Raw genomic sequence first — 16,241 nt, 5'->3', positions numbered from 1 at the left:
AATTTTTTTTAAATATGCCTTAGGCAATTATGCTATGAGGCGATGACACTGTTATGTTTTTGGTTCTTAATCTTCAACAGGAAAAGACTTTACTTAGCTTGGACATTTCATAAAGACTCATCAGCCTGCTGAACTATGCTGTCAAACAAATGATAGATATGTGCCTAAAACGTTTCATTATTCTTTGTATGTTGTCTATTAATCTGGCTACACCATGGTGTTCTACCATACAAACAAGAAGCACTCTAAAAATTCTCAATAAGAGCAATGTAAATACACTGTTATGTTTATACTTGTCACAGTGTCTGGTTTGTTTCCCCGGGTGTCCACTAGAGGTCTCCTTCCCTTCCTGTCACCATTCACTCTGGAACCGCATTCCCCATAATCCTTTGTCTGTTCTCATCACTCGTGATTGCACTCAGCTGTTCCCTATCACATTGTTAGTGTCTGTGTATAAATACCCTGTCTGTTTCAGTTCATGTCACGGAGTCATTGTTGAATGTCACGCTACACATTGGAGGTCTGTTTCAAGTCTGTTCTTGTTTTGTTTCTTGTTTATTTTGTGTATTTGTTATCGGACTGATTAAAATGGTTTTCAACCCTTGCATGGATGACTACGATTCTGATTACTTTAATTCTGACCTTTGCATGGATGACAATGAATTGGATTGCCCTGACTATAACATTGCTACATTTGGATCCACCCACTTCTCTGTATTGTCCCGGGACAATACTACTCTAAAGTAAAACCCTAGAATGGTAAAACAGAGTCTGGGAAATACTTGAGTCTGTCAGTTGTGAATTTGAACAGGTTTTGTCTGGGCTTTTGTTTTACGCTACCTGTGTTAACCAGGAAGCTACATACATTTTTCCATGGAAAACACGTCATACACTTGTCGAGACATTTACACTTTCTGATAAAGGCTGCTTCACTGAAGTATGTCTAAACCTGGGACACCTTGGTTCTTATAAAGCAGGTTCACTGAGGTATGTCTAAACATGGGAAACCTTTGTTCTCTTAAAAATGACTGTTGGAGAACCCTTATGTATTACCAAGACAATACGTAAGTTCAACTAAACAATAGTTCAAATATGATGATGTTCCCACGGTAATGGGACACAGGCAGTCATTTTAAGATATCTTTGACTCAGATGGTACTTCATCACTGTCGGCGCTGTGGTGGGGCATTCGAGGGCCATGACCCCCTAGCGGTCATTGATGCCCCTCCTACCACAGGCCATGGCGTGGCCCAAAAAATATCCCTTTTAGTTATTCTTTTAATATTAAATGTACAAACTGTAACTTAAATGAAATAAAATGAAATGAACAGGGAAAACGCATAATTTTGGTTGTTCATGACATGTTACTAGGCTTGGTCATCATTGGTCAATGCTTATTGGTCGCTGAGTAAACTTGTTACATTTTATTTGCAGCGCGCAAAATCCATTTCAAGTTGTTGTTTGAATCGAAAAGAACAGTTTGTCCATCTATATCATAGACAGTTATCAGCTAACTGTTAGCCTAATTATCGACAAAAAAAGGATTTACGAAAATGGTTTAGTCCTCCTCAGCCTTTTCCATCAGCAGACTCTGACACTCTGGCCACCACCACCAGTACCACGGTCTCTGAGAGCCGAGCTGGCCCTTCTGCTAATGCGAGCTCCGGACAACAACCAACAGACTTAACTAGCGAAGCCATAGAGCAACAATCTACAAGCCCTCCAAGTCAGCGCACAGCGGTTGATGATATCGGGACTGACAGGCCTGTCCAAATTGTGTTAAAACAGTATCCTGTAACTGTTTACAGTGGTAAGGGGCGATCATTCGTTGATAAATGGTTTCACAACAGAGAGTGGTTGGAGTACAGTGTCAAGGCAGACGCAGCATTTTGTTTTTGCTGTCGGACGTTCAGCTTTACTAGAAAATCTGGAACATTGGATGCCTTCGCGAGTGTGGGCTATCGTAACTGGAAACACGCTATGGCCAAAGACCGTGGATTTCATAAACATGAAACTTCGAAGGACCACATATCTTGCTATGCAGTGTGGAAGGAGAGGGAGATGCGTCGCAATACGGGGAATGAGGTATCAATCCTTGTCAATGCAGATCAACCAAGGAAAAAACGGTATTATGTGTCCTCACTAATAGATGTGGTTGGGTACTTGGTTGAAAACCAGTTGCCACTACGGGGGAAGATTGACGCTTTTGATGACATGTCGGAGGGGGGGTCTGGACTTTTCCTTTCCATGCTTTACTACACCATCCAAAAGGATCCTGAATTGGCTAATGTGGTGAAGACAATCCCTCGCAATGCCACTTACACCTGTCATGCAAAATGAACTTATAAGAACACTCAGTAATGTGGTGACAGAGGCTATAGTGGAGGAAGTTGGTGACTCCTATTACAGTTTGAAAGTTGATGGGACGCGTGACCCCACAGGATGTGAAAATATATCGATTGTGCTTCGATTTGTGAATGAGTCTTACGAAGTTACAGAGCATCTACCGTGCATCGCTACGGCTCAGAAAGGTGACGCACAGACATTAACTGACACCGTTCTGACTGAGCTTAACAAGGTTGGCCTGGATAGCTCAAAAATTCTGAGTCAGTTATATGATGGAGATGCGCTTATGTCGGGGAAACGTGGTGGTGTTCAGAAAATTCTACAGGACAGACTTGGACATGAGATACCATATGTGCACTGCCTCAACCATCAGTTGCATTTGGTTGTGGCTCATGCCATGTCTGCAGAGACCGCACTTTTGAAGTTTTTTGAGGTGTGTGATTCCCTCTACAAGTTCTGTAGAAAGCCAACGGTTGCTATGCATTATAAAGGTGCGCATCTTAAACGTCTTCTGGAGCAGAGATGGACAGGGCATCTTGCCACTGTCTCAGTCATTCTCAAGTCATTTAATGACATAAAATCGATTCTGACCGATGCTGACACTGTGCTGAACTATGGCGCAGAGACAAGAATGGAAGCTACAGGCCTGCTGCGCGACATATCTGAGCCAAGTTTCATGTTCCTTGCCAACTTAACCCAACGAGTCCTTTCTCTATTGGACCCACCGAACAAGCTTCTCCAGAGAGAAGACACTGACTTGTTGACAGGTTTAAGTGTTGTGGCGAGTGCAACAGCATGTGTTAAAAAATTGCGTTGTGATGAAGAGTTTAAGCAGATGCTGGATACTGCCACGCCCACCAGCGAGTCACTGAGACCCTGGCCCAAACGGAGATGCATAGAGAGCACACGGATGGATGGTTACATTGTTACAGGGCCTACAGGAGGACACAGAGGTGATGATGACTTGGAAACTGAACTTCAGAGATTGTACTAACACTATTGTACTATACAGTTCAAACTACAATCCGGCCTCTAGTTCATAAATGCCAGAGGAGAACTGGCCCCCGACTGAGCCTGGGTTCTCCCAAGGTTTTTTTTTTCTCCATTAGGTCACCTGATGGAGTTTTAGGACACCATTAGGTCACTTGATGGAGTTTTTTCGGTTCCTTGCCACTGTTGCCTTTGGCTTGCTCAGTTGGGGATATTTTGGAGATATTTAATTTTATTCTATCAATCAATAAATTCCACTAGAAACAAACCTTGTTGTATTATTTTATTTTAATTTAATACTGTGAAGCTGCTTTGATACAATCTGTATTGTGAAAAGCGCTATACAAATATACTTGATTTGATTTGATTTGATTTATTGATTCGGTGGTTGGGGAACTGGAGCGTAGATTCAGCGAGCGCAACTCACAACTGGCAAGTGCACTTGCAGCACTAAATCCAGAGGCCGATAACTTCCTTGATGTGAAAGCTGTGACGCATATTCTCGACCTGTCAGAATCGATTATGATTGACGCTGAGTTTGAAGTTGCTAAAGAGTTTTTAATGTCACAAAAGCAAGCAATGCAGGGAGACTGGACCATACAGCACATCATCTCAACGTACCACAACCATCTGATTGCCATGCCCAGTGTGCTGACTGCTTTCAAACATGCATTAACATTTGGCGCATCCAGAGCAATGTGTGAGAATTAATTCTCCACTCTGAAAAATGTTTTTTTCGGAACACAGACGCACAATGCTACACGAGAGAAAGGCCAGGTTCAGCAGCAACACTCGTCGCCTGCAACTCTTCTGAGGGTAAGTCGTTTGTTCATTTCACTTATTGAAGCCAGCCCTGGCTTTCATGATAAGGCCTACTAAGCAGGTGAATTGTTGATGAATGTTTGCTGGGTCTATCTGCATTTGTGTTTTATACTTGGCTGCCTGTAAGATATATGGGCTTATGTCATTTCTGCCTGGTGCGTGGCTTGTCCAATAGGCTACTTGCTGCCCGAATGCATGCCTCAGTTATGTCAGCGGTCCTGTCCTGTTACTTATATGTTGTCCAGGGGTGTTTTTGATGATGGTGGAGGCTGGTGTTGTCTAATGTTTATAACCAGTGGTAGGCCTACTTAATGGTTTTCTGGAAGTGCATAAACTGTTGAGAGGTGGATAAACTATTTCTGACATGTCAGAGATGGGTAAACTGCATTTATTTGCGTTTAGCCTCCACGACAGCCCTCCGCTGTGTGTGACTGAGCCGGAGGAGTAGAGAGAGGGCATAACTTTACCCCACCCCTTTCTGCCTTTTATTATCGTCTTTGTGTGTGTGACTGAGTAAACTGTGTGCATAGGACTACCACATAGCCTCTAAGTGACATGATATGGAAATTAACAACAACAACAATAAACGAAATTCGCAAATAATAATTAATAATAATAATAATAATAATAATAATAATAAAAACGTGTTTCGTTTTATAGCATTTCTGCTGTGTTGGACTATGATGTCGCCACTGCATCAAAATATTTCTCAAACGGCAATGCCGCCGATGACCCAATGCCCCTCCAGTAGGTCTGCTCTGGCGCCGACTCTGTACTTCATCTTTAGGTCTCACCCATAGACTGTAAAAAAAGATGGACGGCGCCCCTTCGCTCTCTTCCATTGGTGAGAACTGAAGCCGCCAGTGTCCCGATATGGCGCTGACATCTTGGGGCTTGAGTCTGCGCAGTAGCGATTTCGGGACCAGACCTGCGCAGTAGTGAGCAGGAAGTAAAGCCGCAAAATCAACGCTCCGCCCTCACTCTCGCAGAGTGCACTTTTTTAAAAATTGATTGCAGTACGACAAGAGGCTTGTTAAAATAAAGTAAATACAATCTCATCAGTCCTCCGAAGATCCCAAAAAAAATGTCCGTTGGTGCTTCAGTGACGGGAGAACCTGTCAATCACAGCTGTCAATCATGATGTTACAACACCGTTTTTATAGCATCACGTAACTAACTAAAAACCAACTTATTTTTGAAACAAACACTTGAACTTACATCAGCGTGATAAAAACGACATCAAATGAAAGAAACCACCTTTGGAAAATAGATATTTGAAGTGTAATTTAATTGTTTAGTTGGTCTCACATCCCGTTGAATAACACAGGGAGGCGGGGTTTATGACCTATACTAGGACCAGTCACCGGGGGGCGATCGAGACGTTTTGGCTTCACTTTTCAGGGCTTGTGCGGCACGCTTGGTCTCACCATTATTCTGTTCTCATAGCGTAGCATATGTTAACGTTTATAGATGTCCATCTATACATAACAACAGTCTTTCGACCAATTATTTGGTGTTAGTGTGAGCAAGGATTTGTGGTAATATACATTATTCCCAGTCTTCCCAGCACGAATGTACAAAAATACTGCAAGCTACGAATGAAGATGTGCGACATGGTACATCAAATCAAGCGTCCGTTTGTCTGGGCATTCAAAACCCGACATCGTAGTCTGACCAAGACAGATTTACATTAAACAGTTATTGTTGTAGACTAGAGTGTTGATCTGCTCCTCACATACCTGTTTTCAAAGTTGTGCCGCCGAGCTGTCAATTTGTGCAACATTCGCACGGTCACAATACTTCCGATCACGTGACTTGGGTTCCTAGTACGCGGTGTACACTGCATCCTGCACACTTATCAGGGAAAAATTCGTTCAAGTCAAGTCACCTTCATTTATATAGCGCTTTTAACAGTTTGTTTCAAAGCAGCCTTACACATGATAATAGCAAATTAAAGTAACAGAGATTGTTTTGGCTTTACAGCAGCTCTAGATCTAGAATGAAGTTATTGTCCAGCTAAAGTTAGTTTTGATTGATTCACTTCCATTGGAAATGCCATTAGTTATTAACTCAGGGGCCGCTAACACGACACCGTTCTAACAGAAAACCCTTAACGCGCTCCGGCTGCTCATTCGCACAACAACAGTGCCTGGTGGCTCGGGAACGCAAACCGAAGGTTCCGAGGTGCAAGCGTTGAAAAAATCTTTAGGTTCACTTGGGATCTAACACGACAGACACAATGAGTATGATCAAGACGAAATATACTTGCGTATACTTATAATAGACTATCACCCATCAAGTATAGCCTATATTATCATAGCCTATATTTTATTTATTTAGTGACAATTGACAGCTGTAGATCTGAATAGGCCTATGAAGTAAAATGTAACTAGGCTTATTTACAATATGTTTTGCATACTATTACTTTCTGAAATATAAAAGAATATAAAAAACTTTACAGTTTTTTGTAATGAAGCTTTCATAATATTTAACAAAAATGGTAAGCATGACCATTTAAGGACATGTTGTTTGTTTAAATTAAACTATAATAGTACATGCCATAGGTGCACTATTCAAAGTGTAAAAAAAAAAAATATGTGTGCTGTAGGAATTGATTTTGCAATGATCGTTTTTTAACCCTGAAAATCATCTTTCGAAATATGTCTATACACATTTAAAACAATATAACAATGAAGAGGGACACTAATTGGAATAGTGGAAAAGTGCACTGAGAATGTTCATACATGGCAAGGCTGTTTCACACAACTGAAAAGCACTATTTTCAGATGAATTAATATTAATCGGACAAATGATCTTCTAGCAGAAAGGCAACTAAAATAGGATCCTGTGCATCAAAACTGACTGTTTCAATATGGAATGCATTTGACTCGTTTTGAACAAAAGATGGCACATTCACCATAAGTTGCAAACAACACCATGCAAACAAATCTACATTTACAATCTACAAAACAACATTTGTTTGCAACACCATGCAAACAAATCTTCACACACAACGTTTAGCCTACTAATCAGAAGGTGGCATAAAATCCTTGAACAAATGGAATAAGAACCACGGTATGATCTAAAACAGAAACAGATAAAAGCCAAAGCACAAATGTGTTTTGTCATCATAAGGTTATGACATTATAAAGTAGCCCAGACAGCAAAATATGTCCGCCCAGATCCGGGTCAAATCTGGTACACGTGGATTCCGTGCGTACCAGACGTGGGCCAGATCTGGGCCGACACTGTTGCTGTCTGGGAGGCTAGTGATTATATCAAAACCATATGTGAGGCATTCAAAGCAAACACAACTACTTTTTAAAAAGTTTTGTGTTTGCTGGGATATTGCCTGCAGGCCATGTTGTATTGTTAAACTTGTGCCAAATCTGTCAATGACTATTCAAATATAGTATGGCCTTTGTATCTGAAAGCAAAATAATGTCATGCCATTTGCAACCACATGGCGTCACTATTGCCAGTGAGCGGGCGGATTGAGGGGTCTGGCAGCGTTGGAAGGTACGAGGGCTAAAACACACACAATACAACCATAAGCTACAAATAATATTTCTGTTTGAAAAGACTGGATGGTATAACACGGATTTCGAGAAATGAAAAGGGCCAATTATTTTAGTGGCCACCCAAGTAGGCTATGAGCACCAGGAACATTAAACATTTAAAAACAAACCTATGTCTGCCCTCCTGAAACTGTGTTGCAGAGAGGTAAACAAATAAATTATAATAAAAAAAAAAAACCGATACAGGAACTGAAAATAATTGCATGTTTCTCTGAAATGCAGTCTCATTTTGCGCTTCCTTTTTTGTGAGCCTTGCATAATAATTTCCTTTGTGTTTGGCTAACGTTACCTAATAAATAACACATTACAACAAAGACTAATCTCGTTTATATCTGACGGGCGTTCTGTTTGTTTTCCGTGTAATTCTGGTGTGCGCGTGTTTGAGCAGACTAGAGATCAGTGTGAGCGCGCGTCTCTCAGTCGGGATTCGGGAACAGCTCGGTCGCGCGCAGGGCTGGGGTCAGTGGAACAGTAGTCTCAGCCTCAGACGTCACGCCCACGGAACGTTGGCTAAACGTCTGATGCATATGGTACACTTAACTGGAAACACTTCAGGAATGTCGAAGTCGTCATCTGATTGGTTGAATTTTATCGGATTTCCGGGGGGCGCGAGTGTCACGTTTATTTTCGGTCCGCCGGGAAACAAAGCGCAGACCAAGCGGCAACATTCTGATCTGAAAAATGAAGCCTACCCGGAAGTGCGAAAAACTGCAATACATCTTAAATCCGCTAGGGGAAGGTCCCAAAAGGGAGCAAATGTCCATAGCCCCCATGTTAAAATGTCCGTTTTCACAGCATAAATTCATGTTTTTACAGGTTGGTCCCATGGACTTTTATTGTATTTTTCGATAGCTTCTGAGTACCTGACAACCATGAGGGCTGTGAATTTTTTTCTAACTCGTTAGTTTAGATCGTATTTAGATATAAAATGTATGACAATAAGGGCGTGGTTAACTTTGATTGACAGCTTGATTGACAGCTGACAAGGCAGCGCCACGGAGAATGACAACATAAGAACCGCCAAAAAATGTGAAATTCTGCCCCTAAAAGACAGCAGCCAATCTGAAATATGTAATATCCCGCTCAAAAACACTATAACTTATCTTGGTATTAAAATATCGAGAAATCCTAGAGAAACTCTGGACCTAAATATGCTCCCGGTGACTCAGACCATCAAAACCAAATTTAATTGTTGGTCTGCCAGAGATCTATCCATATATGGCAGAGTTCTGTTAAGTAAGGCAGAAGGGATGTCAAGAGCAGCTTATGTTTTCTCATCTCTAGATGTTCCAAAATCCACTTGTTCCCAATTTGATAAAATTCTCTTCAAATTTATATGGAAGAATAAGCCTGACAAGGTTAAAAGGTCTGTTCTCTCAAACCCTCTGGCTGAAGGTGGTCTGAATGTACTGACATTTACTTCATTTAACCAAACTATAAAAATCAACTGGATTAAAAGATTCCTTAAGTGTCCAAATAGTATGTGGAATATTATTCCAAACAGTTTATTTGAAACTATTGGTGGTCTTAACTTTCTATTGATATGTCCTTTTTCGGTAGGAAAACTCCCAGTGAAATTAAGCAATTTTCATAAACAAGCCTTGTTATGTTGGAATCTTATCTTTAAACACAATTTCTCCCCTCACAACTGTATTCTTTGGAACAATGCATATATACTACACAAAAACAAAACACTCTTTCTGAATAATTGGTTTATAAGTAATCTGAATACAGTAAACAATCTGCTAAATACAAAAAATGAATTTTATTCTTATGAGCACTTCATGGAAAAATATGGTATTGATACATCTCAAGAAGAATTCGAAATGGTGATTGAGTCTATTCCTGTTAGTCTTGTTTCTTTAGCGCAGAGTATACAGACAGATACTAGGCTACTCTATCTGTAACAGTCGGTTCTCCTGCTATTTCTGGAATTCCTCTTACAGATAAGAGATGTAACAATACTTTTATTAGAAACATACTTGATCCTGCCAGTACTCCTATATGTAAACATCGATGGACTTTACTGGACAAGAAATTATGGAACATGATCTTCCTGCTACCTCATCAGTATATTATTGTAAATAAAATCAAAGAAGTTTTATTCAAAATTGTTCACAGGTATTACCCTTCAAAAGCAAACATCTGTACTTTTTTTCCAACTGTGTGTAACATTTGTACATTCTGTGGCTGTGAAGGAGAAACCATTGAGCATGTTTTTGTTGATTGTCCCCTTGTAGCTTCCTTTTGGTTTCATTTACAAAGATTTATTTCCCAAAAGATAAAAAAGAATATTTCTCTAAGCAAATTTGAAATACTTCTTATAGTCACTGAGACAAATTTATCAGCCAATGAAAAGTATGTAATTAACTTAATTATTATTTTAGCGAAATATTATCTGCACAAAATGATTTGGCAAAGCAGCAAACCCTCCTTTTACAATTTCAAAATTACAGACCTTAAAAAATATTGGAACAGCATTGAAAATTTAAAAAAAAAAAGAACAACAAATTAAACAAAACAATCAAATTATTTCATTATTTTAACTTTAATGCATAAGCAGACCCCCTAAGTGTTTTTCATTTATGTATCTATGTGTTTTGTTATTATTTATTTTTTTCTATTTTATTTAGGATCTTTTCCTGTTTCTTATTTTGTTCACCTTGTTAAGATCAGATATATGAAGCTGTATATTGATTCAATTTCATATACGTGTTAAAATTGTACTTTGACAAAATTGTTAATAAAATTTGTGGAAAAAAAAAAAAAAAAAAAAAAAAAAAACATAAGAACCGCCATTTTTTAATACAGTTGACATATAATACTACTGTTTCTGCATCATGAAATGTAGTTTTAAGAGTTTTTCAGGCGAGAATGTAGTTGTTTAAAGCTAAAATCTGTGGTTTATTTATAAAGATTTATGAAAATTGTATCCAGTTGTGAGATCCAGCGATGACCGGGCGCTCGGTGTTCATGTACCCCGCCTGGAGCAGCCTTTCCTCGGCTAGACGTTCTGAGGTGCCGCGGTCTCTGGCGTCTCTGTAGTGGTTAAACATGATTCGTCTTGTGTATATCTAACGGGCGATCTTTGGTCTCGTAACGTAAATCTATAATTTGTTCCCTGGGTAATCGTTTTGGCTGAGGGGAAGTTTCATAAGCTATTTAACTGTACCGTTGTATGGTTAGACTAGATCGAGCGCTGACTTTTTATGTTTGACTGAATTGTTTGCTTTATTTGTAACTTTACCTTTTACTTATATTGATAAAACTGAAATTTAACAAAAAGAGACTGGGTTGAGTTTTGTCATTTTAAATTTTAATACAACGAATATGATCTGTAATGTTGTTTACTGCAACATCTGTTGTTTAGTACAAATGCACATATTCCGAGGACCATATTAAAATGTTTAATATTTTTATATTATATTTAAAACGAGGCAGGTTTGTGTTTTATATTTCGTTTTGTTATAAATAGGCAAACGTTATGTGCAGTGAATAACATTTGTGTGGCTATAAAATGTTTAAGATTTCTTTAAATGAAAACGAAATAGTGTGGTGTTTTATAACATATTTCGTTGCCTAAAATATACAGAGATTAAAATATACACAGAGAACCGGAGTAAATAGCAAAGCGAGCTGAGTGACGCGTGCTGCGTTAGAAGGTGGGCGGGGTTAGGATTTCCCAAGATTTTCCAAGATGGCGCCGCCCATACCCCCCATAAACGGCTTCAACCCGTTCTTCAGAAAGTCTATGGGTGACGTCACAGACGCTTTGTCCAGATTTTTTACAGTCTATGGCGCAGACGTGTGATTGCGGAAGAAAAACTGTTGTGTTTACATGAGTGACAATGAGCATTTATCAAGATCAGCTAAACATAGGATTCTCAAAAGTATGCGAGGTTCACGGCATAGACTCTTTAAGAGATGTCCAGGAGTTTTGTTTGAGGCACTTAGTGGAGACAAAAAGAGATATTTTAGCCTGTTTGCCGACGGGATTTGGGAAGAGTATTATTTTCCAAGCCTGGCCGACCCTTTGTCAGCATTTAGAAGGATTCCCAGCAGATCCAATTTTACTAGTTGTGTGTCCCCTCCTATCTATCTTGTTTTCTTCTCCTTCTTTGATTTTCTATGCTGACTGACTTGTTGCACGCCGGTCTGTTGTTGTGGGGACATTTCCACGCCCCGAAACGTGACGCTGAACGAAACGAACTGTAATTGGTTGTTTGACATGTCGGTCAAACGGCCTTATGGGCGGGCCTTGGCCAAAGAAAGCTGCTATGAATTCCAGACCTTCAGCCGTCAGTCTGAAGGTCTGGCTACGAGAGACTAGTGGAACAGCAGAACTGCTGCGTGTGTTCCAGGAAAGTTCGAAGCGCCCTTTTTTGGCAAGTTCCACTTCCATGTTGCGTGGGCGAAGAGGGAAGCTTATGGTAGACCTTCATTTACACGGTTTAAACTACTCGTCGTGTGTTTTTATGCGTCTGTGACTGAAAACGTTTAATTTGTCTACAGAGTGGTCAGTAAATTCGTTTTCTTTTATTTTCACTCTGCGGTCGCAACAACGAACTGTCATATAGTTACAGTCAAAAGGTATGAGAAAACTATATTTTGTGTGGATATCATATTTTAACATTTTATCTTGTTACATATGCTATATGTAATTGTTTAAAGATGTATGAGATTATATTTCTGCTTATAGGAAGTACAGGATGTTTTCCACATTTCTTCTTTGTCAGATCATCCTCACACTCATCTGCCAAACACTTTGTTACGGTAAATGTTTCTTTCGCTAAGAATATGCTCTTGCTCTATTTGTGACTTTGTTACTTTAATATATAATATCCCCATGTGTATCTATCTGTTCGTGTGTGTGTGTGTGTGTGTGTGTGTGTGTGTGTGTGTGTGTGTGTGTGTGTGTCACTCTCACAATCGTTTCCAAATGTTTAGCTCTATACACTTTTTTAAGTTAGTGGCTTTCCCTTCTGCTCAGTATTTAATCGTTGATTCATTAATTTATTTAAAACATGTTGATGACAAGCTGATGTGGATGTTTTATAACAAATTAAACAAGAACATGCTGATTCAGATGACACCACTTTTATGTTTTTTATGCAGTGTTTTACTGTCGAAACATCTTTTACTTTAACAAAACAACTTCTACCTTGGTAATTTGTGATAGTGACTTATTTTATTTTCCATCTCTAAAATCTCTGTAGAACCCACAGAGAAGGACTTGAAGTGTTTCAATGACTATGAGACAGAAATGAAGTGCAGTTTCTGGTTTGACGGCCTCATAAGTTGCTCTGGATACAAACTCAGCATCACACAGACTGTAGGAGATTCGTATGTATTTGTTCAATTCCTCTGTAACTATAACTAAAATTATTTACTGTTAATTTAGCAATCAACTGACACTATTAACTCTTACATTACAGGTTAGAAAGATATACATGCATCTTTGAGAGAAGTAATCTCAGTGCCAACTGTGAATGCAAAATTGAAGTCCAAGGGTTTGTTTTAACAGAGACATTCTCTACTACACTTCTGAACGGACCAAATGTTTTATTAAGCAAAACATTTGTGACAATGGACTTCAGTGAGTATATTTGTTGTCTGTATGTTCTTGTTAGGCTTTTTCCATTACTTTTAAATATTCTGGGGAAAAAAAGGTGTTATCTGGCCTTATCTGACACATTTACAAATATGTGATTTTCATTTTCTGCAGTCAAACCAAAAACTCCAGTCTTATCAGTGCAGAAGACTGAAAATGGAAATTTTAATGTAACTTGGGATGACAAGTATGAAAAAAGATATTTCGCAGAAAGTTTGGAAATACATCTGACCTATAGGACTGAAGGAGGAGTTTCATCCGTAAGGAAGATGATATAAAGATGATATTAAATTAATTCATGCATATTCACATATAGATGTATCATAAAATAAACACTTTGTCCATACAGATGTCAAAGGATGTGTCAAACTCCCTGGGATTCTTTGAGATTGTGGGCATAAATCTCCAGCCAAACACCAACTACATTCTGACAGCAAGAATGAGCACAAACTATAACGAACACATGATATTGAGTGACCAGAGCGCACCAGTTCAGTTCACCAGCTGTAAGTCAATGTGTTTTGTTCTCAGAGTTATTACTGCCTGTGTTTTAATGCTCTTTAATAATCCTGATCAATCTATATGTGCTCCACAGCCTCATCTCCAAATGAATTACTCAGAACGATGGTTCCGCCTCTATGTGTTGTTTTAATCATCATCATTTGTACTATCTTCATCTGTGTTTTGAGGTGAGATCTCCGTTTTGTGTCTCGCCATCATTCTACATTTTGCATGTTTGCTATTCCTTTGTGCATTCTTGACAAATTTAGTTCTGACACACTTTACTTCCTCGTTACAGGATGAAGATGAATTGGTGGGACAAGATCTCCAAGCCAAAAATAGATGCCAATCTTGGAGAAGAGAAGGTTGGAGAAAGATAAAAATCATGCAATAGCCATCAATAATCATAATATTACATCATTTATGCAGATCAGATTTTTCTTACCCTAATTTTTTTCATTCTTGTTTAATAGAGTCATATTTTGCCTCCTTCCATTATGAACTTCTCCTCAATCCATGTAGAGATTCCAAAACTGGACTTTAAGGAGGAAAATAACTTGTAAGTTTTCCCAAAAACTTCAGAAACACATGACAGACTCTAATCGCTCTAATTCTGATTAATAATGCCTCAACATGTTTGTCTTTCTACAGTATCTCCGCTTTATCAGTTGATACAAACAATGAGAAAAGTTCCCACAGTGTTGAGTCAGCGGCAGACGGTTATGGCCAGGCTGGTTTTGATTCTGGTAATGACAAGGAGAATTGCAGTCTGATCAACGTCCCATTACGTGTCGAACATGCCCTGGAGGAGGATTTCAAATGCTTTAACAACAACACACCCAGCAATCAGCAAGTCAAGAGGGATGATACCAGTTCCTCAAGAGAACGCAACCGTGCAAACCGAGATTCGGGCAACTGCTCTGGCTCATCGGTTTTCAGCAACATGTCGTATTTGGGATCGGCCACTGATGAAGATTCTTCCTTCCTGGGTCACAAGTGCTGTGATCATTCCTGTCAATCTGACAAGAGGGACATTTTTAGCTTTGAAAACTCTAGGATTGCTGATATCAACAAGAGCCAGTTTAACGTTCCCACTAATGATGCTTTGGAAGACGGATATCAGCCCTTCAACGGTGTTGTGAACCAGGGAAATGATGCGGATGTTTGTTTGAACCTTTCAGATGATGTTGATTCTGATGAAAAGTTAATTTTGAAAAATCTCATCACTAGTAAAAATCCACTATATCCTTCTCTGGTTGTTCATGATGGCAGCGTCGCACCAAGTGATGGTGGGTATCAGGCTTTTGAAGGCTTAACAAAGAGCACAGAAGGACAGTGGAGCACGAGCATCAGAACTGAACAAGCACTTAATGAATGTGGAGCGCTGAAATTCTGCCACAGCACCGGCCAAGATCCCACATCATCAGAGCCGCAAAGTTTGTGGCCACCTTCGTTGCATTTTCCACCCATTATTGAAATAGACACTTCATATCAGTCTTTTTAGCTGCGCTGTACATAACTGAAGCACTGAATTATTTTTAGATGTAACATAAAAAGTTACAAAGCAACAGTTACAAAGAAATATGACCAGTATACAATCTATACAAATGTTCATTGTTTATGTAGACTCAAAGCCAAGACCTTGCATTTAGGTTTCACTGTTTTAACATGAAGACTTTGAACAGTGCCTTAAATGGTCAAAGAGTTTGTGCATTTCTATTCTTGATGTTCATTTGTTTTTATTATTGGTCACAATTACACACGCCATGTTAAATGCGACACGGAATCACATTTTCAAATGCAAATTATAAAAGCATGATAACAAGGCCAAGACGGTTCTTAGCATCCTGTGCTGTTGAAACAAATGATAGATATTTGCTTATTTATCTCTACAGTTGCAATGAATCATTCCTCTGAAAGTGTCACCAGTAATAGGAAACTTTAGGTTTAATAACTAAATGTTTGCATAGAATTTTGTACATAGAAACAATAAGAAGCACTGTGCCTTAAATACTCTAGGAATACACAACTTATTACTTTTCTTGTCATTCACATGTTTGTTTTCTATTATTTGACATTTTCTCATTTCAAATTTTAAAGACATTTCTAAGCCTATATTTGATATCTGAGTCTGTGAAATAACTTGTATTTTTATTTTGTGCATTGTTTTGTTTTTTTCTACAAACAACAAGATTCAGTCTGTATGATATATTTAGATGACACTGTTATGTTTTTTCTTCTTAATCTTCAACAGGAAAAGACTTTACTTAGCTTGGACATTTCATAAAGACTTATTAGCCTGTTGAACTATGCTGTCAAACAAATGATAGATATGTGCCTAAAACTTTTCATTATTTTTTGTATGTTGTCTATAAATCTGCCTACACCATGGT

General features: G+C 38.9%; 1 protein-coding gene across 3 annotated transcripts in view; it reads left to right on the top strand.

The window, feature by feature from the left end:
- LOC311091598 (uncharacterized protein) overlaps positions 1-16,241 on the top strand; it is a 28,935-nt gene extending 12,694 nt beyond the window's left edge. For 2 of the 3 annotated variants that reach the window (XM_084127588.1, XM_084127586.1), the window contains 5 exons: positions 13,697-13,853; positions 13,943-14,036; positions 14,147-14,213; positions 14,322-14,407; positions 14,500-16,235. In XM_084127588.1, the coding sequence (XP_083983714.1) occupies positions 13,697-13,853; positions 13,943-14,036; positions 14,147-14,213; positions 14,322-14,407; positions 14,500-15,352 (1,257 nt within the window). In that variant the 3' untranslated portion in view covers positions 15,353-16,235. Of the gene's footprint in view, positions 1-12,030; positions 12,327-12,435; positions 12,510-12,952; positions 13,080-13,171; positions 13,333-13,461; positions 13,608-13,696; positions 13,854-13,942; positions 14,037-14,146; positions 14,214-14,321; positions 14,408-14,499 lie in introns of those variants that run through there. The other variant, XM_084127587.1, reaches the window with a different exon arrangement.

This window comes from Abramis brama (genome assembly GCF_963993115.1).
Source record: "Abramis brama genome assembly, chromosome: 1".
Classification (NCBI taxonomy): domain Eukaryota; kingdom Metazoa; phylum Chordata; class Actinopteri; order Cypriniformes; family Leuciscidae; genus Abramis; species Abramis brama.
The sequence above is the reverse complement of the archived record's forward strand: the minus strand, read 5'-3'. Positions and strand labels throughout refer to the sequence as shown.